The 26083-nt window shown below is 42.3% G+C and overlaps 1 protein-coding gene across 9 annotated transcripts in view; it reads left to right on the top strand.

Moving 5' to 3' along the window:
- Window positions 1–24849, top strand: part of TMEM260 (transmembrane protein 260) — a 73035-nt gene extending 48186 nt beyond the window's left edge. For 2 of the 9 annotated variants that reach the window (XM_040641870.1, XM_040641873.1), the window contains 6 exons: window positions 72–243; window positions 2961–3109; window positions 7408–7584; window positions 9056–9109; window positions 10627–10717; window positions 14597–16877. In XM_040641870.1, the coding sequence (XP_040497804.1) occupies window positions 72–243; window positions 2961–3109; window positions 7408–7584; window positions 9056–9109; window positions 10627–10717; window positions 14597–14851 (898 nt within the window). In that variant the 3' untranslated portion in view covers window positions 14852–16877. Of the gene's footprint in view, window positions 1–71; window positions 244–2960; window positions 3110–7407; window positions 7585–9055; window positions 9110–10626; window positions 10718–11394; window positions 11933–14596; window positions 16878–17445; window positions 17880–21384 lie in introns of those variants that run through there. The other 7 variants (XR_005837709.1, XR_005837708.1, XR_005837710.1 and 4 more) reach the window with 7 other exon arrangements.
- The last annotated feature ends 1234 nt before the right edge of the window (window positions 24850–26083 follow it).

A 26083-nucleotide genomic window follows, 5' to 3' on the forward strand; every position in this document is an offset into this window, starting at 1 on the left:
AACGAACCCCATTCTTGTTAAAACCTTAGCAGGATGTTGCTCTTTTACTGTTTCCTTATCCTTTTACTTAGCGCTTGTGACCAAAGGACCAACTATGTGATTGATAAATTTGCAAAGAACCTTCTAGCCTCTATGCCTCATGACGCAATTATCTTACTCAGAGGGGACTTGCCAGGGAATTCTGTCCGTTACATGCATTATTGTGAAGGGCTGAGGCCGGATCTTTCACTAGTGGACCAGGAAGTAAGTATACAAAAAATATGCTTGGAATGTAGTAACAGTAATCACTTTAAAACAAATACTTTTTAAACTAACTTTTGATGATTTTCTCAACCACTCTTAGATAGAATATCTATCATGTTCTTTTGTTTACTTTAATAGAACAAGCCATATGAATTGCTTCCTTCTCATCTAAACTGAATGTCTTAAGAATTTATGTTTTTTGTGTGAGAATCAGATAATAATCCAGGTCTCTAGTTCATATGACAAACCGTGAAAGTACTGTGTTGTAATTTTATTTTTAAATAGTTCTTTGACATTCAGCCAACCCAGCCATTCAAATGAACACTGCCCCCTGGTCCAGGGATTAAACTGTATTAGGTTGGATATAAAATAAGTCATACTGCAGGTGAGTAAACATTTCACTCAAAATAGAAATTATCAACCATAATTCTGCTATAGAATGTGTGTGTAAACTTTTTGGTCTTATGACAAAGATATGTTTGGAGAGGACTTGTGAAAATTTCCAGGTCTATTAAAACAGTCTTCTGGAACAGAAGAAATATATTTAAGATATAAGATTTATAATTTAAACCATAAATACCTAAAAGGAACAAATCTATCTCTGGTAGTTTTCAGAGCAGTCATCATGGAAAGAGCAATTCCTCATCTTGACACGAATCTTAATACTATGATTAGTTTGGTTGAGCAAATTATTAGGCACAATATTCAATAAATTTTGTTGAATAATTCAAATTTTTTGAAGAAAACTATATAAAGAGATTTGCAAATATAGGGAAATTTGCAAATTACACATATTTTTAAACTTTTTTAAAATTATGCATATTTTTATAAGCAGTTTGCATTTCTATCATCTACACAGATTGATCAATTTGATCTTGTCTAGTTTCTGACAAAAGCTAGGCTGTTAGTTGATAATGTGGTATCCCACCATGATTTTAAATACCGTTTAGGATGGCAGCAACTATAGTTGAGAAGCATGGATTTCAAAGTTAATTAGACCTAAATTCCAGTCCTCATTCTGTCACTTCCAGGATGTGTGACACGGGGCTAATGATTTTTCCTCTCACAGCGTCCGTTTCCTGATCTATAAAATGGAAATGATCGTCATATAAGTTAGGGTGCTTTTGAATGCAAGAAAAAAATACCTGCGAGTAGCTTAAACTATGGAGTTTTTAATCTCACATAAGAAGCAGTCTGAAGATAGGAGGTTTTAGGATGGATAATATAAGCAGTTCAACGATGTCAGTGTTCTGGGGCCACTTTTCTACATCCATCTTGAACTGATGAATGCCCGGTTCCAAACATCACATCCTAAAGTGGAGCAGAGTGCCTCTCCCCTTCTCTCCCCTTGCTCCTTTCCCCTCCCCTTCTCTTCTCTCTCTTTCTCTCTCTCTCCCCTCCTTTCTCTCTCTGTCTCTCTCTCTCTCTGTTGAGAGTAACATGTGCCCCAGAAGCCCCTAGCAGACCTCCCCTCGGGTCCCCGTAACCAGTATTGGGTCATATGCCCATTCCCAAACTACTTTCTAGTAAAGGAGAAAGACTAGACCCAAGCATATTGCTGTCCTGGACGACCGGATCAAAGTCAGGATTATGTGAGTGAGGAAGAAGAGGGTATTAGCTGTTGAGTGGGCAATCTGCGGTGTCTAATGTAATTATTCTCGCACAGTAAGGTTGCAGTGAGAATTATATGAGAAATATTGAGGTCATAGCATATAGCAGGTATAGAATTAATGTCAGTATCCCCAAGAACTGAAACTGTTAGGTAATAAAATCTAATTCAATAAGTATGTTTTGAGTATTTACAATGTACACCTAGATGAAAATTTGTCATTTCTAGTTAAATTACTTGTATAAAACAAGTAAAACATAAGCATAATTTTTCAAAAGATGATATCTAAACCATAACAAAGCTTTGAAAGTGTAAGTAGGAGTCTTTTCTTTAAAAAAAGTAAATCTGTGCATATAAAAGTATAGACAAGTATGAATTAAGTATAGAATTAAGAAAAGGTGGTTTTTTCTGATATTAATGATTTATTTTAATCAAAGGAACATGTGCAGATATGTAGTTAATTGGACATACTAGTAAATTCAGATGATTTGGCCAAAAGGGTTTTTCTCTTTGAGGGCTAGGTGATTATACGTTGAGCTTCTCAAGGACAGCACAGGTTTTCTAGTCTGGCCACCATAGACATTTCACTTCAGCAAACAGAATTTGAGAACCATTCAATGCCAGGCCCCGTGCTAGGTACAGAGGCACAGAGCTGAAGACATACAGTCCCTTCCCTCTAGAAGCTCACAGGCTAGCGAGGAGTGGGGTCAGAGCTGTGACAGAGGCAGGTGCAAAGCGCTGTGGGAGCATATCATTCTGCTGTGGAACCTGGGGAGGGCATCACCGAGGAAGTGACATTTCGGCTTGGTCTGAACGTTGGGTACACATTCTCTAGCTAGGAGGCTGGGAGAAGGTCATTCTGGGTAGTCCGTCAAATGCATGGAGGTGAGATCAAACTAGGTGCTGATGTTACCAATCGTGTCACAGCTTAAGAAATGAAGTCCAAGGTTTCAGTCATTAGAGAAGTCAGTGCCACATATGTGAGTTGTGATGTTAATGTTTAATGAGTATATCCACCTCCTAGAACTTCTTCATTGTACTTGATAAACTTGATTCTTTTTTAAGAAGCATATCAAAAGTATGACATCATTTGTTATTTTTCTGATAGATGATGACTTACGAGTGGTATTTACCCAAGATGGCAAAGCATTTACCAGGTGTCAACTTTCCTGGAGACCGGTGGAATCCTGTGGAAGGAATATTACCTGGTGGAATGGTCACATTTAATCTTTATCATTTTCTTGAAATAAATAAACAGTAAGCATTCTTTTCATATAATAGCTTTTCTAAAATCTTAAGCTTTTCTAAAATTGTTTATGTAGCAGCTGTGCCTCATCCAAAAGACCAATTTTCTGCACCTATTTCCCTGTCACCGGTGAGATTATCTTTGTAATTAAATTGAATATCTGTGCATAAATGAAGCCAGGCAGAAATAAATGTTATTGTTCTGGGTAAAGGAAAAATAAAGACAGATTAACAAGAATAGCAAATAAGATCTTAGTACAATTGAGAGAAATTGGAGATGTGCCTGTCTACTTGAAATCATTGCAGGTGGGTCGTAAGCAGTTACAGCTTCCCCCGATCAACATCGTGGCCCCCTTTTAAGTGTAAAGCAAATGTTTTCCAGGAATAATCACTATATAAAAATAGCTTAAGGATTTTTTTTTAATAAAGGATAAGGCATTTTTGTAAATAAGAAAAACACCTACAGTTATGCTGGCTGAGATAACATATGAGAATTGTGAATTCTATACTTAAGAATATAAAATTATTCATAGTTAAGGTCAAGAATGAGTAACTCCTTCAGTGGTATAGTGTTGAACACTTTTCCTAGCCATGAAGTGCTTGGGATTGTCCAGAGTGGGAAGACTTGTTTTGTAATTTCTATTCTCTTATAAAGGGAACTAGAGAAATTCTAAATTCCAAAGTTAAAATTATCCCTTACTAAGAATATGATAATGTGGGGCGCCTGGGTGGCTCAGTCGTTAAGCGTCTGCCTTCGGCTCAGGGCGTGATCCCGGAGTCCTGGGATCGAGCCCCACATCAGGCTCCTCCACTGAGAGCCTGCTTCTTCCTCTCCCACTCCCCCTGCTTGTGTTCCCTCTCTCGCTGGCTGTCTCTCTCTGTGTCAAAAAAATAAATAAAATCTTAAAAAAAAAAAAAGAATATGATAATGTGGTACTTTTGGTGTTCAGAGCCTGAAGTTTCCTGTGGCTCCTGAAGTAAGAAGTAATCAGTATCAGTGTGCTATGAGAGTAACATTTAATTGTTCTATTTTTGGAATAAAATATCAAGAGCCATTAACATCCTTAAAGAGGCATTTTTTTGGTGAATTTTATTTAATTCAACCCCACAAACATTTATTGAATTTACTATGTTCCAGCTCATGTTAGGCCTTGGCAGTAAAGTGAGACTCAGTTCCAGATTCAAATAGACCACAATCCAGTTGCATCTGTACCTAGATATGCGTATGACTGGCTGTAATATAATGCGGAAGCTCTCTACTATACTGACAAGCTTTGTCAAGTGTGATACCCAGTTCAGTATGTGTTTACCGGATGGATCATTTAACTGGGAGCATGGATGAAGAAGCAATTAATTCTGCCCGGGAGCATTCATTCCACATTTATTTAATAAATATTGAGTGGCCACAATGCCCCAGCAACTGTACAAGCTACAGACGCTTGGGCATGGCCCCTGCGGTTGCGGTCTTTCTTAGTTTTCCTTTATCCGAAAATATCTTTATTTCTTCCTCATTGTGGAAGAATATTTCTGGATATGAAGTTCTGGGTTGTTAGGGGTTTGTTTCCCCCCACCAGCACTTCAAAAATGTTATTTTGCATCCTTTTGACCTACACGGTTTCTGTCGGAGAAACCCACAGTCATTCAAGTCATCGTTCTCTGTGTGAAATGTGTTGTTTTTCTCTGGCTGCTTTCAAGATGATTTGTCTTCAGTTTTTAGCAGTTTGATTACGGTGTATCTGGGCATGGATTTCTTTGAGTCCAATTTGTTTGGGGTTCACTGAGCTGCTTCAATTTGTGAGAGTGTGTCTTTCACAAAATTTGGGAGTTGTTTAGACATTATTTCTTTACCTTTTCTGCTTCACATTTTTTCTGTTCTCCATCTGGGATTCTGATGACATGAACATTAGACCACAGGTGCGTGAGACGGTATGTTTTTTTCAGTCTTTTGCTCTTGGTTTAAATTGTATCATTTCTTCGTATGTCTTCAAGTTCACTGCCTGCCAGCTCGCTCTCGCGCTCTCTCTCTCTGTCTCTGCAGACTTAGTATTAAGCCCATCTGGTCAATTTTTAATTTCCATCATTGTATTTTTCAGGTCTGTAATTTCCATGTGGTTCCTTTTTATATCTTCTTTTTTATTTTTTCCTTTTTATATCTTCTATTTCCTTGTTGAGATTTTCTGTTTTTCCATTCATTTCAAGAGTACTTGTCTTTACTTCTTGGTGCATACTTATAATAGGTATTTTAAAGGCTTTGTCTGACAATTCTAACATCTGTTTCATCTTGGAATTGACATCTGTTGATTGCATTTTCCATTGTGAGTTGAGATTTTCCTGGTTCTTCATATGCCAAATAATTTGGGATTGTATCCTGGACATTTTAAATATTTGGGCCTTATTTAAAACCTAAGGAGAATGTTGATTTTGTTTGTTTGTTTGTTTAGCAGGCCGTCAGTCAGGTAAATCTCAGGCTGCAAGTTCTGACCTGCCTTCTGAGGCCTTTATTTTCAGTGATGGTTCTGTTTTCAGAGCATTTGCAGGCTATCTGAATCAGTCCCTGTGTGTGCTGCCCATTACCCAGTCTGGGACCTGCGTGGCCATCTGTCCAGTGGCTCATCTCCCAAAATCTCTTCAGGGTCAGATCCACACATGCTGAGCTCAGAGATAAGCCAGGAGTTCATACACAACTTTATGGGATTGCTCTCTTGACTTCCCTCCTTTCTGTCTTCACCCTGGCCCTTCCCCCTCCTTGGAGGCTTCTTTCCGGTTCTCTGGCCCGAAAACTGGCTCTTTAATTTCCCTCTTCTGCCACACACTTCCTGTGACCGTGTCTGTGTCTGGGACCAGACTGCCAGAAGACACAGAGAGGATTTGCTCCCCGCTCTTGCAACCACAGCTCCTCTGATTAGAGAGAAGTGTTCTTTTCTCTCCGAGTTGTAGGAACCGGCCCACCTGCCACTGCCATTGCTTGCCGTTGCCTCGTTGCTGGCACAGCACTGCCTGGTGCCCGGGGAAGAAGAGCATGGGGGCAAGCCAGGGGATTCCCTCTGCTCTCCACAGAGTTTATGAGTTCCCTTTCCTCCTCCTTGGGCTTTACTTGGAGCTCTTTTTGTCCTTGCTTGGTATGTACTTCCAAGTTTTAGGCTTCCCTGGAGTCCAGGCGAGGCACTACCGGAAGGGGAAAAATGGCAAACTCACTACAGGTTTGGTAGAACTTAGAATTCTGGTGTCTTTCCCCATCCTGCTTTACACCATTTGCTTTTCGGAGTCCTCAGATTCCACGCATTCTGTCCAGGAAGTCTAGCGTGCAGTGCGAGAGACAGAGGAGAGTCCAGAGCTCTTACGTTCTATCACTGCACTTTGGGTCAGATACCTCATTTAACCTGAAACAGCTCTGGAAGGGTTATACCCACTTCAGAGAGGAGACTAGACACAGGTGGTGAAGTGATTTCCTCCAAATCATAGAGGTCATAAGCGGTGGGGAAAAATCTAAAATCTAAGCCAGAAGTATCTTGTTTCAAAGTTCATCAGGTTTTTTTTTACTTTCAAGTAATTTCTTCTAATATGCTTTTTCCCCCTACTTAGTCATAGCTACTGAGGCATACACCACAAATTGGAACAGGACTATTCAATTATAGTGAATTTGAACCAAGCTTATTTAAACCATTTCTATTCCTAAATTTTGCAGGATTTGAAGCTTCTAATGCTTTATTCAATCTAACTAATTTTATTCAGCAAATACTGTGAATTAGCTAAGCATTGTGCTGTATGCGATTCAGAGTTAATTCGGAGATAGCCTAGCCTCAGGATGTTTCTGCCCTGCTCGGGAGATTTGTGAATGCAAACAATAAGTACAATACAATAATGATAAAAGAGACAAAAAATAAAGTGCAATTGGAATTGAGGGGAGACATACTTCTAAGTAGGGAAACAAATGCAGCCTTATATTTCCACTGGTAAAATGAGAAAAAAAAAAAAGGTGTCAAATAAAGTATCTGTTTACATGTGAGACAGGACCACAGAAACTGTCACTCTAACAATGCTTGTCCCCAAGTGACTTCTTACAATGTTATGAACAGATCAGTTTTATCGTTTATGTCTGTTAACTTCCCCCCCAGCTCTCCCCAAGCAGCTTTTTTATACTAATGTAAATTCTGAACAGCCCATTTGGGAAAGATTTAAACAAACCAGAAGGGTTGCAGACGTTTTATTGATCACAGAGGTTTAAGGAGTCAAAAATGACCCTTCACGAATTATATTTATTAACATTTAGAACTTTGAGTTAAAAATATTTTTTTTTCTGTTTTCAATAGAAAAAAAACATTTGTTTGCATAGGAATTCATGAAGGTGACCCAACCTGGAAAAAGAACTATTCACTGTGGCCTTGGGGCTCTTGTGACAAATTAGTTCCTTCAGAGATTGTATTCAACCCTGAGGAGTGGATTAAACTTACAAGAAATATCTATAACTGGACTGAAGAATATGGAAGGTATGACCAGCAGCTGTATTTTTCATAGCAGTTTTGTGTGCTTAAAAAACCTACTAAATTTTGAGGTGCCCCTGCATATTTTTTATTTTTTTTATTAGTTATTAATACTATTATTTGCTGCCCATGCGAATCATAATAGAGAATATGTATTTCTTATCTTCATGTTTGAAGAACAGTAGGGAGATGGGAGGGCAAGGGGGGCTGTGGTTGGGTGGGCTCCCCAACAGTTCGGGGCGCGGCACCTTCCACCGCCAGCTCTCATGATGCCATATTGTCCGTCATCCTCTGTCTCGCACCCTCAAAGCGGAAGACATCCCTTGCCTGCAGTAGAGCTTTACGAGTCACCGTGTCCCGTGATAGTTTGCACAATGCATGAATGTACCCTATTTGTCGTTCTTTGGGAATGGCAGATAACTTCTCTCTGGGGGGAGACTGGCCTTTGATGAGTAACTCGTTCTTCACAGTTGTTCGCCATTAGCCTGATTGTGTTGTTTGGGGCATGATCAGTCTCCCTACAAGCATCCCTACAGAGCTGACTCCCGTATGGAAATTGAGTCACCATCTATAGAAATGGGTCTCCCTTGCCTATTTTTAAATTATGAATTATTCAAAGATTAGATAATTATTGCTTATAATTCAAGAACTGGCAAGATGATATGAAAAATGCTACAAAGGGGCTTTGGATTCATTTATGAGCAAACAGACCACATTGCACCAACCAGAGATGGTTAAGCAGGTCTGTGTCAAAGTACTCAGTAACCATCATGAGGAAAAGGTAGAAAATCATCTATTCTGGGGCACCCGGCCGGCTCAGTCATTGGAGTATGCGACTCTTGATCCTGGGGTCGTGAGTTTGAGCGCCACGTTGGGCATAGAACTCACTTAAAAAAAAAAAAAAAAAAGGAAAGAATATAACCTTTTCTGCAAACAGCTGCCTAAAGTACAAGTACCTAACACTACTCTTTATGTCCATTCCATCAAAATAGACACATAATAAGAAATTTAATTGGGAGAAAGAAAAATCCAGCAGATGGTTTAGCCAGTGTCCTGTGAGCAGCATCCTGGCTCCAGCAGTGATGTTAGCAAAGCCAGGAGCCCCTTCTCTGAGGCTTATCGCCTTGCTTCTTGGCTCTTTGGCTCTCGGCTGCGTCCATAGAGCGGCGCAGGCCGCGCCCCTGCCCCGTTGCCCATCTAGCACTTCTTAAGGAACAGCTGGCTCTTCAGATGCCTCCAGCCTCTTCCCACTAATCCTTTGTCCGCTCCCATGGGGCACCGGGGCTCATTACGCAGATTAAGAACACATGTACCAAACTCTCAACTTCCGAGCGATCAGACTTGTCTAGGAGGGACCTATTTCGGTCCCTATCAGTACTTCAAGATCCAACCTATTTTATTTGCCTTGGAAGATTATAAAACAAGGATTACGTGTCTGTAGCCGGCGGAAAATGTCACTGTTTTCTTATAACTGCAGGTTTGACCCATCTTCTTGGGAATCTGTGGCCAACGAAGAGATGTGGCAAGCAAGGTGACTAGCCCACACTTTTGTGTTCGCTGTCTGTTTTGGGGTCAGTGGTGATAATAAAATAGTGTTGACGAGCAGTCCTTTTGTTTGAGGCATCGTGCTCATTGCTGTACATTCATAGTCTCATTTCGCCCTCACAACAACCTATCAAGAAGTTGCTATTATCCCCATTTTACAAAAGGACAAACTGGAGGGAGAGAGGTTACTTGTCCAAAGCCAAATGGCTACACGTGATAGAGTCTAGAACTCCCATGTGCCTGACTCAGGAACACTGCTCTGCTCTGATGCTCTCCTGCCTCAACCAAACCAAAGTGAGTGTCATTGATTGAGGAGAAGTTGATGATGCCCCGAAGCCATGGGTATAATGTGCCGGTTAATTATTTAAGCACTTACTCAGTACTTCCTAGAGGCCAGACACCATGCCAGGTTTGGAAGCTACACACAGGAGGACAGCACAGTTGCCACCCTCAAGGAGCTCACAGTCTAATGGAGCAGACGGACTTATTAAGAGATTCGAATATTAACGTGCTAGGTGCTTGCTGTTGTTCCTGTCTGGGCCACTGCGCAGTGACGTTCTGGATGTTCTTGGTTCCTGTCGCTATTTTAAAATATTTAAAATGTCTAACACTGACAGACTTTGGCCTAAATATAATAGAAAAGTCCTCAGTGGCATTCAGATGGGGATACCAAGTACATAGGAAGCATTTCCTTCAGCAAAGGAAGGGTGCCCAGTCTGAGCCAGAGACTGCTTTGCACCGAGGATTCAGTTATGATATAAAGGATTTACATAAGTTTAAAGAGGTCGTTAAAAAATTGTCAAGAAATAGAGCTTCAAAATAGCAATTACAAAAATAGCCGTACTGTTGTTTATGCAGCAGTGTTCTCCAAAAAGTCAGGAAACAGTGTATTGCAAGTTATCAGCCTAGTCATGGGGACAAATCCTTGCTTTGAAGAACTGATCAAAGATGCATCGTGTGTTTGCACAATTCTTCGCTGTGGTTGAATGTAGGGAAGCTGGGGAAGAAATCACATAAAAGAAGAAAGCAGGTCATTATTCAGGCAGGTATTGATTTAATGGGTTTGCTGAAGACAATTTGGATGAGTTCATGTGGTCAAAGAGTCTAGCTACCTTTGAAGAACCGGTCACACATGGCATGAGCCGTTGCGATGGGTACCTTCAGGGCTGTGCTGACAAACTCAGCGAGTCCCCCTTCCCCTTCCCAGCTGCTCTCGCATGACTGGTGTACATCTGGCGGAGAACCGATGTATAATCGTGACGACGAACATAAGCTTTTTCCTAAAAGCTTTGACAAACAGTGTGAATGCAGCGTGTTGGCTGCGGGGAAAGAAGGGGTTGCTGCTGGTTCAGAGTAAACTTCGATGAATATGAGAGAGGAAAAAGTATGCAATAAAGGGTTTTGTATGTTCTTATCCGTGGGAAGTCTAGCAGATGTAGCTTTAAATGTGGGATTTGACAACATGATTTTAATGAAGGTTCCCCTCCCCACCCCGCCTTCCAGGATGAAAACACCGTTCTTCATCTTTAACTTGGCAGAAACCGTGAACTTACCTTCAGATGTGAAGGCTCAGCTCTACACTCATGCGTATAACGTACGTTACACTTTTTATACCTGTGAATATGTTTGGTGGGAAGGTGGTGGTGATCGGAGTGGAGAGTGTGTATCGCAGTAGAGTTTTTACTTTGTCGTTTCTCGTTTTATTTGGCTTTATAAAGCGGTATAAGTGGAAGACTACTTGTGTGTGTCCGTGTCGTGTATGTAATGTCTAAAGTAAACCGTGTGGTTGGCCGATGATAGCCCCTTCCCAAAGATGCCCTTGTCTTCATCTCCACAACCTGTGAGTGTACGGACGGCCTTACATGACAGAGGGGACTTTGCACGTGTGATTAAGTTAAGGATCTTGTGGCGGGAAGATTATCCTGGATCGTCCAGGTGGACCCAGTGTAATCATATGGCCGTTCTAAGGAGGAGGCAGGAGGGTCCAAGGCAGAGAGGGAGAGGTGATAATGCAAGCAGAGGGCAGAGAGAAAGATTCGAAGGTACTGGGTGGCTGGCCTGGAAGGGGAGGAAGGGGCCACAAGTTGGGAAGGGCAGACAGCCTCTGGAAGCTGCCAAGGGCAAAGAAATAGATTCTAGAGCTTCCAGAAAGAACACAGCCCTGCTGGTTTTACAAAAACCTTGACTTTATGTATTTTTACCTCCGGAAGTGTAAGATAATACATGTATGCTGTTTTAAGCCACTTTGTGGGTGGTGATTTGTTCCAACAGCAACGGGAATAGGAAACAGTTGGAAACAATTGGAACAAGACACAGCCCCCACCAAACAAGTTCTGACAGGTGGCCCTCCGTGCAGACGTCCTGACCTTGCTGCCCTTGAAGCGATAGGTTTGTGGCTGATTGGGATTTCGTGAGAAAGATTACGGGTCTCGGAGAGTGGCTCTGTCCTGGGACTGTGGCTCCGGGAGGCCAAACCAACCATCAGAGGGCCCAGCCACGTGAAGGCTCTGACGCAGGTGGCCCTCGCTGCGGGGGATCAGGAGGACAGAGCAGAGGCTTGCTGTCACCCCGTTTTAACGAGCCCCTGCTTTTCTGTGATTCATAGCCCTGGGCTCTTCAGACACTTTCAGAGACCGTCTGGGAGCCTGCTGTCTAGGAAACAGATGTCCTGGCAGGGGCCCGTGAGAGCCGAGCCCCAGAGCCGTCTGTGTGAGCCACTGAGGTGTTTGTGCCACCCCCAGGCTGCGGTGGGGCTGCCCAGCCAGGGCACTGGCTTAGCCCTGAGTCCAGAGCGCACAGTGTCCCATCGGTACGACTCATTTTACTCCTGAATGTCGTGATCATGGGTTCGTTGTTTATTCATGTATTCACTTGCTCATGGAGCATTTATTGAGCACCCAGTCTGTACCCAGTATTGTGGAGACGACCAAGCATTGTCCCTGCTACCCAAGAGGTAGCAGCCTGCAGAGGGAGACAGAAGGTAGAGTCCTCAGTTACATTCAGTCTTGGAAGGGACGTGAAGGGTTTACAGAGGAGCTGTGGGCACCACAAGCTGTACATGCGTCCACCCTCCTGGAGAGGGGCTGGTGAGGACGGGAGGGGGCCTTCGGAGGAGACGTCACCGGAGCGTCATCTTGAAAGAGCAGAAGAAGCTGGCCAGACACATGGTGGGGCAGAGTAGTGAGAGGGTGGGCGTGGGAGGACAGTCCATGGGGACAAAGGCAGAACCCTCTGAGGTGCCCACTTGGGGACAGCAAGGGGTGGATTATGGGAGACGGGAGCTGGAGTTCTGTCTGGCAGTTGGGAGGTCCAGGTTCAAGGCCAGCTCCACCGTGAATTGTCAACTGTAAGTCAGTTCACCTTTCCAGGCCTCAATTTCTTCTAAAAATAAAAGTGGGGCTTAAGCTTTATCGATTATCTCTTGTGACCTTGTCATGTCCTAACCTGTTCATCTCTAATACCCTGTGATTATGTGAAAACCAAGTAGTATTTAGTGGGAGGAAATCTGAGACTTACTGTTATTTCATATTCTCATCAGTGACCTGGTGGTGATCAGCTGCGAGTCCACTACTGAAGCTAATTCATGGATTTTTGGTCCCTTTGGGCTTGTAAAGTTTACTCTTTTCAGTGGACACAAGACCATAGGTCTCTTCTTTGCATATGTCTCCAGATGTGTGATCTTGTTTGCAAGACAAAGAGGGTCAAATACTTGATGGGTCTACACAAATCCATCCCCTGGTACTGGCTTTTCAAGAATATTCTTGTTAGGTGTAAGACATTTTTGTTGTTATTTATAGTCATCCACTCAATAGCTCATACAGAACTTTAAGTTTGGGGGACCTTAAGTTTGGGTGTAGTGGGGGAGCAGGGAATATCCCTACTATCTTTGGGAATACATTTGTTAAATGGGTGTCCCCAGTAAACAGAACAGAGTCTGCTAAGACGAATGTCACAGTAAGACATACAGGAGGAAATATAATTCCACATGATGAAAAATGACCGGCATCTTAAGATACATCACACGTGGCTTAAGGGACACCCAACATAAGTCGATGATGTGTCAGTAACAAGTGTTCTAGAAATAGGTAGTATGCTCGTTCCAATAGCTAGTGACTATATAATGGGGAGGACACGACTGAGCCTCTCATTCTCTTGAGTCGTTGGGGAAATGCTCACTGAAGGCCTGCCTCTGTTTTGAACTCCAGAACCTTGGTAGGACTTTGAAAACTTGGGAAAGCATTGGATATTTGACCAAGAGAACGGAAGAGGGGGAGGCTAGCTTCATAGCTTTGATGTACATGCAAGCACAAGGTGACTGTTCCCTTTTTTCTGGAGGGAAAGAAGCGAAGGGGAGAACCGCTTTAAAGCCAGCTTGAAGACTGAAGCTTATCAAATACCAAAATGACACATCAGACATGAACTCTGGGATTTTTCCTGTGGATGCTGTTTAAACAGTAGGTTAGGTAGGGTGCATTTATCTGCCCTGGAGTAGAAGGTGGGGCGGTAGCTAACATACTAGGTCCCTTCCGGCTGAATGATGTGAAGGATGCAGTTCTAACTGCAGAAGCCCTTGGCCCCGGAGAAAGCATCGTTCCTTCTTCTGTGCGCTTGCCGAGTCTGTGGCCGACCTCCCGTTCCTGCAGATCGAACTCCCAATTCGCCAGCCCTCAAAAAGCCTGTGGAATTTCCAAATAAGCAAGTCTAGTATTCCATTGTGCAGATTTAGGTCTACGTTATTTGTTAAATTTTGGTGTTTCTCCCTGGAAAACTCAATATCAAAGACTCAGACTCTGTCCAAATTCATACTATCTGTGATGTTGCAAAGCAAAATTCCTGATTTCCATGGGCAAAATGTTAACTATCGAAATTGTAATTGTAGGGTGCCCTGAAGATTTTTAGTATCTCGCTCTAAAGGATGTCTCTTAAATTCTCTTATGCCTATTCGATCGATGATGGATTTGTTTGAGCTGGTTTATTGTTGCCATTGTTATTGCTGTTGTTTCTAATGTAGAGAGAAATTTATGTGAAAAGGAGGGTCAGAATTTTAAATTTCTTCCTGTTCTTTTTCCATGCAGTTTTCTAAAGAAAGCTGTTTTTTTCCTCCAACAGCTAAATTTAGAGTTTCAGCCTTTCTGCCTGTTGAGTAAATAGCTTTCCATGAATTAGAACTAAATCCCTTTCCCAGAACATCTTTCTGGAGGAAGAGCATTTTGTCCGGACAGTGTGTCTTAGGTTCCCTCTGTAACATCCGAAAACCCCCAGAAGCAGTTTTAGATGAAGCACATTTGCCTCCTGCCACTGTAATAATTACAGTCACATTCTTGCATTTTCTGCATGGCCTAGCAACGATTCGATTTTTACCATAGGCTGCTTGGATTTTTCTTCTTGTGTGATTAATTCCTCTGTGTTTTCTGTGTTTTGAAAAAAAGTCAGGGGCTAACAATGGAATACCAACATCTCTGCTGTTTTTCAGCTTTATAAGGAGATTGTCTCTTTACAAAAGGAACACCCAGCGAATTGGCACAAGAACTATGCCATCGCCTGTGAGCGGATGTTACGCCTTCGGGAAAGGGGTGCAGACCCTGAAGTCTTGCTATCTGAAACCATCAGACACTTCCGTCTCTACACCCAGAAAGCAGGGAATGATCCACAGCTGCCTGACATTTTCGTTGCTCTAAAGCACCTAAGAAAAGAACTGCAAAGTCTGAGAAATAGGAAAAATGTCTGAGGCAGCAGGATGTGAAAAACCTGCTCATCGTTCAGCTTCCAAAATTCCAAAGTCCGAAAGTTTTTCCTCCAAGAAAAAAAAATGTAAAAAAAAAAAAAAAAATTGAAGACGAAGTCATCTTGCAGCTATGGTACAGCGGTACTGTTTAGTGGGGTGTTTGAGTGATCGCAATGTGCTACGTATGTGAATTCCGTGTATCCCATGTCAATTAGCATTTCAGTGAGAATCTTCCAGAAAACCTTCCTACTTCCTCACTCTTTCACCTAATGACTTTGCTTGATTAGATGCTAGAAGAGAATGGGCTATTTTCATGTACTTTAAATAGCAATTGTCTCTTTTATTGGGATCAGTTTTGAAGGTTAAAATTCATAAAATACTGGTAACAGACCAAAGACACATTTTGTTTCCCAAAAGTGTTTTTTTTTTAAAGTGAACCTTGCTCTGCTTCAAGTTAAAATCCTTTTTTTTTTTTTTTGAGTAGCTATAGTTGTTACATAATCTCACACTTCAAGCTAAACACCAAGCCAGTGAATATTTTGAAAAAAGTTGGGAGTTTTATGGTCTTTGATAATTCTCTGAAATCATGAAAAAAATAAAGCTGATTTGTTTGCTTTCTTTCAGTTGCATAAAGTGGCAAATAAAAAGGATTTTGTATTTCCGTAGTTCATTTTATATTTATATTTTACTTCTGTTTGGCCTCATAAATCCGGGCCCAATAATTAGGAGGCCACTGCTGCCAAAATGCAAAAAAAAAAAAAAAAAAGGCGGGGATTGGGGGGCGGGGAGATGGGGAAGTGGTTCAATAAATTCATTTCTGTTACAAGCATCTTTTATACATATTACTAAAGAGAACATAGTAAGAAATGCAAATAATAGTTCTTTATTTTATTATGACAGTTAATTAATAGCAACCTGTTTTAATGAATAAAGTCACTCCGAGTCCTTCAGCACTTCCTAAGTAGAGGCCAGAATCTGTAGGGATTCTTTTCCCCCCAATTGTATAGCTCCTAGACTCCAAGCGCTATATAGGCCCCTGTATAGAAATGCTCACTAATGAAGAGGGAGGGCTAGAAGCTTGTCTGCATTCAAAGATCACTGGTGAGTCATTCAGCAAGAAAAGGCCCCTTACCAGGAATAGTCACAGTTCCGTGGCATTGTACTAGCAAAAGGGGCTGATCAAAGGTCTCCTGCGGAGCTTGCATGGTTCCCTTTCATACCACGACCATAATTAAAACCACTAATTCTCTTTTAAAATGCTGCAGGATGCCATGTAGGCATCTGTCTGGAGTGTCCTTTGTGATGTCATAAGCTGTTAAGGACCAGTGCCGAGGGCTTTTGAGTGAAATGCCAGTCATGAAGGTGCTTCAAGACAAGGGTGCCTCTCAAAGCTTGACAGGGCCTTGACTGCACAATTCGAGCTGAATTTGCCCCTTGTCAGCTGCCAGTAAATAAATCTCAAAGGGGGAAAAGCTGAAGTTTCATTACCTGATCCATGGGGCTTTGTTGGTTTTGGCATCACACAGGGGAAGCTCTTGCCCCTCCATTCTCCGGATTTGAAGATGGCCATTGGACCCTGCAGAGCCTGGACAGGGTTCAGAGCGGGACCTTTTGAAGAGTGTCAATAGTTGTAACAGTTCAGCTGTTAGGAAGACAAATAAATGGAGGAGCTCATTAATCCGCTTTTGGCTCTCGGTGCCTTTTGCCCTTTTATCACAGCCTTATTAGGCTCCTACTCATCTTGAACCAGAAAAAAATGAATTGGAGTTGTTGAGTACTAATTGGCAAAGACTTTTAATCATGGGCCAAGAACTTTCACTGACTTGAAAGTAACTTCTCCACAGGGAAGAACCAAAAACCTGGTTTACCTTAAAACAAAAACCTGTTGGATTCAGCGTGGCGTAAAAATTTAAGGAAGCGTTGATAAATTGTCTAAGTTGATCCATTTGAAAGAAATCGGGTGAGATTCAGGTTTCCACTTTTCTTAAAGAGGAGAAGCACAATAAAATTCAAATGAACATTCCCTGGACATGCGTTGCTTTTCTGGGTTCAGGAGAGAGACGGCTTGCGCGGTGCCTTGGGGCGACGGCACCTCAGTACATACATGGACGGGAATGTGCATTTGGGCATCTGTATACACGTGCTGTCGGAAGGACCTTATGGAAAGGAGTATTTCTTATGTGTGGCCTTAAAGCATGGCAAATGAAGGCCTCTTTTGAGGCTATCTGCCTGTTGAGTTTGTGTCTATAAGGAGGTGCGCCGTATGTATGTCTGAATATATACTTCGTGTATTGACTGTGGTCAATGGCACATAGATTCTTCTCTACAGTATACTTTGCGCAGCGGTGGCTTTGGACCACTCTCTCTTTGCAAAAGCAGTAATATATATATGATGGCCCAAGGTAGGGTCATAATTATTGAAATCGCTAAAAACCATCAGTACGTGAAAAAAACAGCCAGCTTGGGCGCGTTGGGCTTCATTCCCAGATCAACCGTTCTGAAGGATTCTTTCTCTTGTGTGCCGTTAAGCAAGTTGCTTTCTTTTTCTTTCCCTTACTTTTCCTTGGCTGGTGCACAACGACCACCAAACCCGACAGAAGGGGTCTCCTTTAGTCTAACCCCCGGACATGGAAGAGCATGTGAAGGAGGTGACTTCTCATGCAGGATTTGGCCAGGATCCTCCTAGCAATGTCCCCGGAGTGCCGCGGCTTGGCAGGACGACAGGAACCCCACAAGGCCAACTTCTGCCTGGACTTTGGCCTGAGGAGCAAGTGGGAGCCGGCAAGACTGCCCGCCTCTCCCCGCTCTGCGATGCCCTCCTGGCCAGCCCCGGGCTGGCTGCACACTGGAGCGTGGGGCAGGGACTGCGGCTCTGGGCCCTCGAACCAAGCCCCCCAGCCCCACGTCCACGGAGGGGAGCTAGGCTCCGTTCTTACTGTTGACTCTCCCCTTTGCTCTGTGTTTCTCAAAGGTCCCATTTTAAAAAATGCTTTTGTCCTGTGACTCAAAATAAAGCCAAAATGGAAAGGCATCAATTACTAGTAGACTTCTTGAGGTCTTCTAATAGACATTGTGAAATGTTACCTCCGTTCGTCTTCCTTGTATTTTCTGATGATAGAGCCGTTATGTTTACTTAGCTTTTATGATACCTAAACAAAGCTCATTTTGAGTGTTCAGGGTAATTTTTGGATACCCAGCTGATTTCTTTAGGTCATCAGGCTAGGATATATGAAGACTAGTTTTTTAAATTTATATTTTAAAAGTTAAACAATGTGAATCCTTAATCACAGTTTCCACCAATATCCCTCAGAATTTATTTTTTATTTAATATTTAATATTCAGGGGAAAAAAAGCTTTAATAGCAGAGGTTGAAAAAAAAATGGATCCTGTTACAGCAAATCCTTTCACTCTGTTTTAATGCTGGTATATTTTATAAATGCACCAATGTAGGGTATTACTGTTCTTCTTAGTGGCTCCAAGTCCTGTGGTTAGGTGAAGAAATAAAATTCCAGCCCAGGAAAAGAGTCACACTGCTCTATTCATCCTCATATTTTGTTGTGGATGCAAAATCATTCTAGAGCGTATACTCACAAACAAATAAGTCCTGTTTCCAGGGATTCTGGGAACATCTAAAGGCCAGGATCTTGGCACAGCATTACAGAGCAAACAGGGAGCTACAGCTTTAGCAGCGATCATATTCAATGAAGACGTCATTGTCAGTACCCTCAAAAGGTCTGTTTGATTTGGATCAGCATTGGACGGTGGAAAAAAAGCCTCAGGAATAACACAATGTGTTTACCTGGATATAGGAAAGCAAACTAACAGGACTATATCTTGAGAAAGGGATTTTTCTGGAAAAAAAAATTCTGATTGCTCTTCAACACTGTAATATATATCTGGTGGAAAGGATATGTACAAAAGGTTAGCTTATGTCATATTGCAAAAAGAAAAAAGTAGGGGGAGAGATGGCTAGAGGCTCCAAAACTATAAACAGGAAGCCCGCAGTTATTGACCTGTAAGTGGAGTTGTCTGAATCTTTTCCTCAGATCCCAGGTGTTATTGGTTGGGGTTCATTTTCAATGACATAGGTATTGTGATGATTTGAGAAAAGTCGTGTTGATAAAGTCGAGAAACTTGCAAGATACGGATCGAACACAAAGGCAAATAGCTGGCCCGATTTCCATCCTAGTGATGGAGCTTCTCCAGCAGCCCAGTAGCCTTGCCGCCTCTATAGTTGCCATTAGGTGAGGAGGATGTTAAATAACACTCTAACAAAAGGTAAATAGAAATCCAGATCTAAGATTTCACCCTCTCATAATTTCAGTTGTTTATAATTTGCTGCAAGTCTGTATAAATAGTGTCAGGGGAAAGAAGTACAATAGGAGTATAGTCTTTATATTGGTAAGCTAATTGTAGATTATAGATTATAAACTGATAAATGGACATTATGTCCTGTTTTTGAAAATATGCACACCATAATCATCTTCTATGTAGAAATCTTACCTAAAAAGAGGTGATTTTGTAATGTAACCTTTTAAAAAAGATAATTGTGAGATTTCTCTCATCTCAATGAAATATTCCCTGGATGGTTGAACCATTGGAAATACCCTTCCCACCTGTGGTTGTTGCTTATATGGAAAAGTGTGGGCCATCGAACCCAAAAGAGAACGCTGCTTGGGAAGTGAGACCCAGTTTTCTCATCGTGGGCTTATGGTGGGATGGAACCTACATGGGTCACCTGATACCCTAGATCCTTGAGTGTCGTTCAAGACACAAGAAATCCCAGTGATACCCTGGCATGCCAAGGTGTGAACTCAAAAACTGCAACAGGGGCCATCTAGGATCTGAGGACAGGGTAAAAGATGCAAGGACTAGGGTCTTCTTGTAGTATCTCCCCTAAAAATACGTTCCCAAAGTGGAAGGAAAACATTCTATAGTTGTATTTTTATTAATAGTGCTTTTAAAAGTTAAACAAAAAACAAAGACTCTTTTAAAGTACTCTAGCAAGAGTGCCTGGGTGGCTCAGTGAGTTAAGTGTCTGACTTCAGCTCAGGTCATGATCTTGGGGTGGAGGGATTGAGCCCCACATTGGGCTCCCTGCTCAGCGGGGAGTCTGATTGTCCCTCTGCCCTTCCCCCCCACTCATGCTCTCTCTCCCTCTCTCAAGTAAATAAACAAAATCTTTTTAAAAAATTACTCTAGCAAAAGCTACAGAAACTTTAAAAGAGGTTGTTTATAAATGGAAGATGATTCATTTATCAAAACACTAGGGTTCCTGTGACTCTTCGGTTTAACAAGTGAGAGGAAGTTTCAAAAAGTTTTGTTTATAAAAGAATGAAAACCCAAAGTTCAACTGTGCAGCACTTAAAACGGGAAAGTTCACTGATGAGAGCACTCGTACTTAGTGGTAGTTTTTATTTAGTATGTCATAATGTGTTCACTACAATTAGAATACATTCCTTCAATATTCCTGCAACTATGTGTCTCCATAGTTTTTATATTTTTCTTTCAGTGATCAGAATTCTTTATTTTTTTTAAGATTTTTAAATTTATTTGCTTGAGAGAAAGCAAGGAAGAAAGAGCACAGAGGGCAAGGGAGAAGCTGAGCAAGGTGCCCAACACAGAGCTTGATCGCAGGACCCCAGGATCATGACCTGACCCAAAGACAGATGCTGAACTGACAAAGCCACCCAGGCGCCCCTCAGTGATCAGAATTCTAACCACTAACCTACACGACCACCTGCGTTCCCCTCGAGGCCGTTCCTCAGGGCCCAGGATTATGCCTGGTTCTGGTGTTTGTTAACCTGGGTCATGGAGTCAATTTAGTGAAAATTAGGACCATCTTTTTCTTAATGAAATAGAGTAAAAATATCATGATGCATCCAAGGCAACAAGGATAAGTATTCTTTCATGAAACTTCTAGTTTCATTCCTTGCATATGTGTGTAGTTGCATGTATAACACATATGCTATGTGGGGTGTGTGTGTGTATGTGTGTGGTGTGTGCCTGTGTGTAAAAAGCACTTGCGTACAAATATATATATGTGTGTGAACTAGGTCATAATATAAAATGTATTTCTTATTGCGGGTCACAGAAAAGAATAGATTGGAAAGCCACTGGCTGAGCGGAATTTATCTAACTTTAGTGAACGTGAATGCCAAAAAGTTAGTTAGGGATCATCTCATATAACCAGCACAATGAATCTAGTTTGGTGAATGAGGAACAGGCCTACACTCAGTAAGCGACTTGATTTATGTCACACAGCTAGGTAATAGCAGAGCTGGGACCAGAGCATGACTGTGATTTCCATCACAGGTAAGTAAAACCAGCTACATTCCACTGTCTGTTGTGTGTCACATTAAAATTCCCAAATAATGCGGCCATATTAAAATTATGATAGACTTTTCTAGAGGTAAATTGTATCTAAGCTTGAGAACTGTGTTGTAGGATATTGTTTAAAAGCTATACACTGACCAGCTTTCTTCCCCTTCTCCAAACTTCTGGGACATAATTTCTTTTTTTCCCTTCCCTTTTAGGCAGAGCCTGCATCCTTGGCCTTTGACAGAGAATTTCCCTATGCTTCCTGGATTTAGGAACATATATCCAAATTAAAATGCTTTGGTGTGGTAAGAAGAAGTCACTTAGAAATCTTGGGACTTGTTAGCATAGATTATATTCCAGCTGAATCATCTACTGAAAGCTCGGTTTGAAAAATGTTGCCCTAATTTATATATCCCTTACCCCTTCTAAGCAGGGTTCATAGCATAATAGTATTTCTGTGTTTTGCAGAAGGAAATATGTCCCAGCTCCACTGGAATGTTCATTGAGTTGGAAATTAGACTTTTCTTCCCAGAAACGAAGGTCATCTAGAGCTAGTGTTCATGATAGTTCTGTTTGGTTTGGCCAGTCTATTAAATTTTTTAAGTGTCCAGAAAGGCAGATTCCTCTTTGGAGGCCTAAATGTCTGGTTTCCTAATTGTGAACATTACCAATTCAGTGTTTAGGTAATAGTGATTTCTTCCAAATTTGGCTCTTGAGTCCTATGTATGATTTGTAAAAATATATAACTATGGTAATATCAATAACTATTATGGTTGTTGATAAAACAACTAATTCCATTTAGTAGCCATCGAACGGCTTCAATGATCTGAAATCACCTAAACGTCCTGCACTTACTGTCAGAGTCGGAAGTAGTTTGGCCCTTCCTCTTTGGGAAGCAAATACGTCTGGTGTAGCCCTAAGACAAAGACCACACGAACCGTGCTGCACACTCTCTGGGCTAAAGGTGAAGGTGACCCCGTTGGCAGCGTTAGCATTTATGTGACAGTACTTTTCTCCTTCTCCGTGTCCCTTGTGAACAGTCAGTCGATCCACAGAACCCGTGCCTGTTGAATATTATGAGCCCGTAACAAGGTACTGTGTGAACCGACACAGGAATCGAACAAAACTAGAACTTGGTTTTAAAGCAGTTTCCTGGAATTTTGGTAAGATGGAGATTCTATGTTCCTTTTTTTTTTTTTTTTATAGTGCAGGACTGTTACAGGATTAAAGAAATACCCTAACAAAGACCTTTGTCTCGTCCCTGAAAGTGCCCATCTCAGTGCCCTCCTGGGCTCATTTTGTCCCTAAAAGAGCAAAGAGCAGAAACTTAGTCCTTCCCAACTCTTCCACTTACTCTCCCAGGTTCCAGGCTATTTCAGAAAGCACAGGCCTTTTGTGGATGGCACTAGAAGCACTGTGTCGTGTGGTGATCAGAGCTAGACTCCCAGCTCTGCCATTTACTAGCTGGATGACTTGGAGCAAGTCTCTGTGCCTTAATTTCCTTTTCTGTAGAATGGGGATAGATCAGATGTACCTGAGGACAGGTCTGTAAGGATGAAGTGGGTGGCTATGTATAAAGGGCTTCGAACATACCAGCTGTTCACAGTGCCAGCTGTTTTCATTAATATGCCAGCAAAACCAGCTCGCACCCATTTTTACACCTCAGTAAAATAAGTCTAAAGAGCCTTCCGCGGACTGCTGCTCTGCTTCTCTCTTGTATATTTTTAAAAGTCCTCACTAAATAGGCTTCTGGGAAACTTAAATAGTTCAATTTAAATTACAAGGATAATTATAAATAATGTGTTACTTTATATATACTTTATATAAATATATATATATTATATAACTTATATGGGAAACTGGCAATTAGAAGAGAGTAGCCAAGAAGCACTGAGCAGACGAAGAATTGAAAGCAGTCCCGTGAATAAGAAAAGCATCGCAGTCTGTGAGCGGGTGCATGTACACGCATGCGTGCGCGTGCACCCAAGTACGATCCGTCCAGTGTGACCCCGGTACCGTGACGGTCCTTCCCTCTTCCTATTGGTGCATCTGCAAGGAAGCTTCAACGTTACTACCATTTGCATTCTCTCCCCCAACTCGGATTTTGCCATCTGGACGTCTGATTCTACCTTCCCCCAAACAGCGTGGATTCCATTTTTCCCAGAGACCTCTGGAAGAATAGTCTCCTCCTCGACCCAGCTTCACGGAGCACTTAGAGGACTGGCATGGGGCAGAAAGCTTGGAGTCCTGAACTCAGGACTGCTGCTGGGCTCCTAAAACCACGCTGGGACAGCGTCCTGGATTTCCCCGTGGGGATGAGTGGAGTGCCCACCAGTATGTTCAACAGATGACTACAGCATCCACTCACCTATTTTTTTTTTTAATTCATTTCATCAAAACACATTTTTTGAGTTCCTACAACGTGCCAAGCCTGGATACTGGGTTTTCGGAGAGAGGGGGGAACCAGACAGACAAGGGTCTGTCCCCTGTGGAGCTTCTATTTGCAGAGGGGGAGAAAGCCAAAATGCAAATCTTCCAAATCTGCCCAAGGGTCCTTTTTCACCACCACTACTACTCTTTAACCCCACTGAGGGTATCACACCTGTTTCTTCTGTCACAAATGCTGATGAGAAACTGTTGACCACCACACCCTCCATACAAATGAACAAGTTCCCACCCATGGAGAGGTCTGCATCTCATTCTCAGGTTATCTAGAGTCCTGCTGGGTCCACAGAGGGCTGCACTGGGCCCACTGCCATGTGGTCCTCCTCTTCCCACCCCCCACCCTTTTCCCACTACCATCCACCTATACTCTGCCTTCCCTGGCTACCTCTTGTCCTGCATGTCTCGATGGCACCGGATTAAAAAGAACACTAGTGCTGGGGCGCCTGACTGGCTCAGTCGGTACAGTATGCGACTCTTGATCTTGGGGTTGTGAGTTTGAGCCCCATGGGGAGTGTAAAGATTACTTAAAAAAAAAAAAAAGAAAGAAATACAGTGCTGTCTACCAATAGCAAAGGAACGTCCTCACTTTTCTCATCGCCTCCCATAGTAACAGAGAAAGGAGGACACAGGTATGAGAAGCCGGTCAAGTGCTCTTAGGCTCGTGCCTACCTCTCTTGAGACCCACCACTCGGGTTCTAGAAGTGCGCTTATTCATGCAGGCCTTCCACACGTGCCCTCGCTTAACTTCACTGCAGGAAAGGACCAGGTCCCCCTTCTACAGAGCAGTGAGAAGAAATCAGCACTTCTGTGGTATTCTTGCCCAAAATGTATAACCTGCTTTCCTTGTGAGAAAACATCACACAAACCCAAACGGAGGGACACTTCACCACTACTCTTCAAAAGTGTCAAAGGCATGAAAGACAAGAAAAGATGGAGAATGTCCCAGATTAAAGGAGACCAAGGAGACACGACAACTAAATGCAATGTGGGGTCCTGGCTCGGGTCCTAGAGCAGAAGAATGGTATCAGTGGGAACATGGGTGGAATTCAAATTGAAGTCTGTCGTGTAGTTAACAGCACTGTACTAACAGTTTCTTGGTTTGGATCTTTGTACTGTGGTCATGTAAGGTCTTATATTAGGGGAAGTTGGGTGAAGGGTGTTCAAGAGCTCCCTGAACTATCTTTGCAACTTTTCTGTAATTCTGAAACTATTTCAAAATAAAAGTGGTATGTGTGTGTGTGTGTGTGTGTGTGTGTGTGTGTGTTTAACTACTTTAATGGCAAAGGACTCCTCTTCCCTTTTGCTCCTCGTCACTCTGTGTTGCCTGCTATAAGCCTCAAGATGAACAGTAGTTACAACAGCGGTCTTTACTACCTGGGCACACCACTGACCAAGAGACAAGCTCCCTAAGGCCAGAGGCCACAGGTCTGCTGCCATCCCTGCCATGAGGTTAGGTGGCCTTGTTGGCCCTGGACCTGATCTCCTTCCTAGCAGCCACTGAGTGGGACCAGGGTGAGGGCTGGGCATCTCCAGGGAGCCTTTGGCTCTGTTTTCAGCATCTTAGTGGGGGCCCAGCAGAGGTCTGTGGGTTTAAATTCCCCGCAAGCCACTGGACTCACACCCAGTTTAAAGACAGCAGCATCTAGTCTCGGATTATTTCTGTGGTCCCGGTTTCTCTCTTCAGGCAGTCACTACAGGAGAAGAGGGAGTGAAGGAGAAGCCCCCTTAATACCCTAATTCTTTCCGAAGATGATTCAGGTTTTCGTAGCTTCATTAGCATTTGCAGATAGAAATACATTTTAAGTGGCATTATGCTAAGTAATTATTCTTACAGGATGTGAAATTAAACACATTTTACTCAGCATGAAATTATTCCTGCCACGTACTGAGTTTGGTGACAGCTTGAGAGTTTGGACAGTGGGTTGCAAGAAGGGGAGAAGCAATCTATGTATTAAAAAAGAAATCCAACCCAAAATATTCCACCAAAGGTAAGTCCTTGTAGCGAAATAATTTTGGCTGGATAGAATATTAAACCTGCTACTATAAATTTCACGCCTTGCATTCCTAAAGCAGATGCAGTGTGATGATGCCAAAAATTAATTGGAAATAATGCGACTTGCCTTGTGTGCTCTATCCAGTAGAGGGCATAGCAGATAAGCGTTGTGTGCGTCGGCGACTTAGCGACTGATAAGGCTTGTTTGTAATTGCTTCTGTAAAGATATGTAGCAACATGCTTGGATGCTTATTTACATTTTGGAATGTGGTTCGGAATAGGAAGTTTAGATTTATAACTTTGTTTTTGTCTGTCAATACATGGGAGACTTTTGGTTGTTGCGAGCATTATATTTACCAATGCACAATGTTAAATTGCTGGATTTAATTGTTACAGTACAGTGAATTATTCTATTATTTCTTACTTTTTTATCCTAAGGAAAATTCAAACTTTCCAGGCTTTAGGGCAGGATAAAA

This window comes from Ursus maritimus, unplaced genomic scaffold, assembly GCF_017311325.1.
Source record: "Ursus maritimus isolate PB19 unplaced genomic scaffold, ASM1731132v1 scaffold_25, whole genome shotgun sequence".
NCBI classification, from domain to species: domain Eukaryota; kingdom Metazoa; phylum Chordata; class Mammalia; order Carnivora; family Ursidae; genus Ursus; species Ursus maritimus.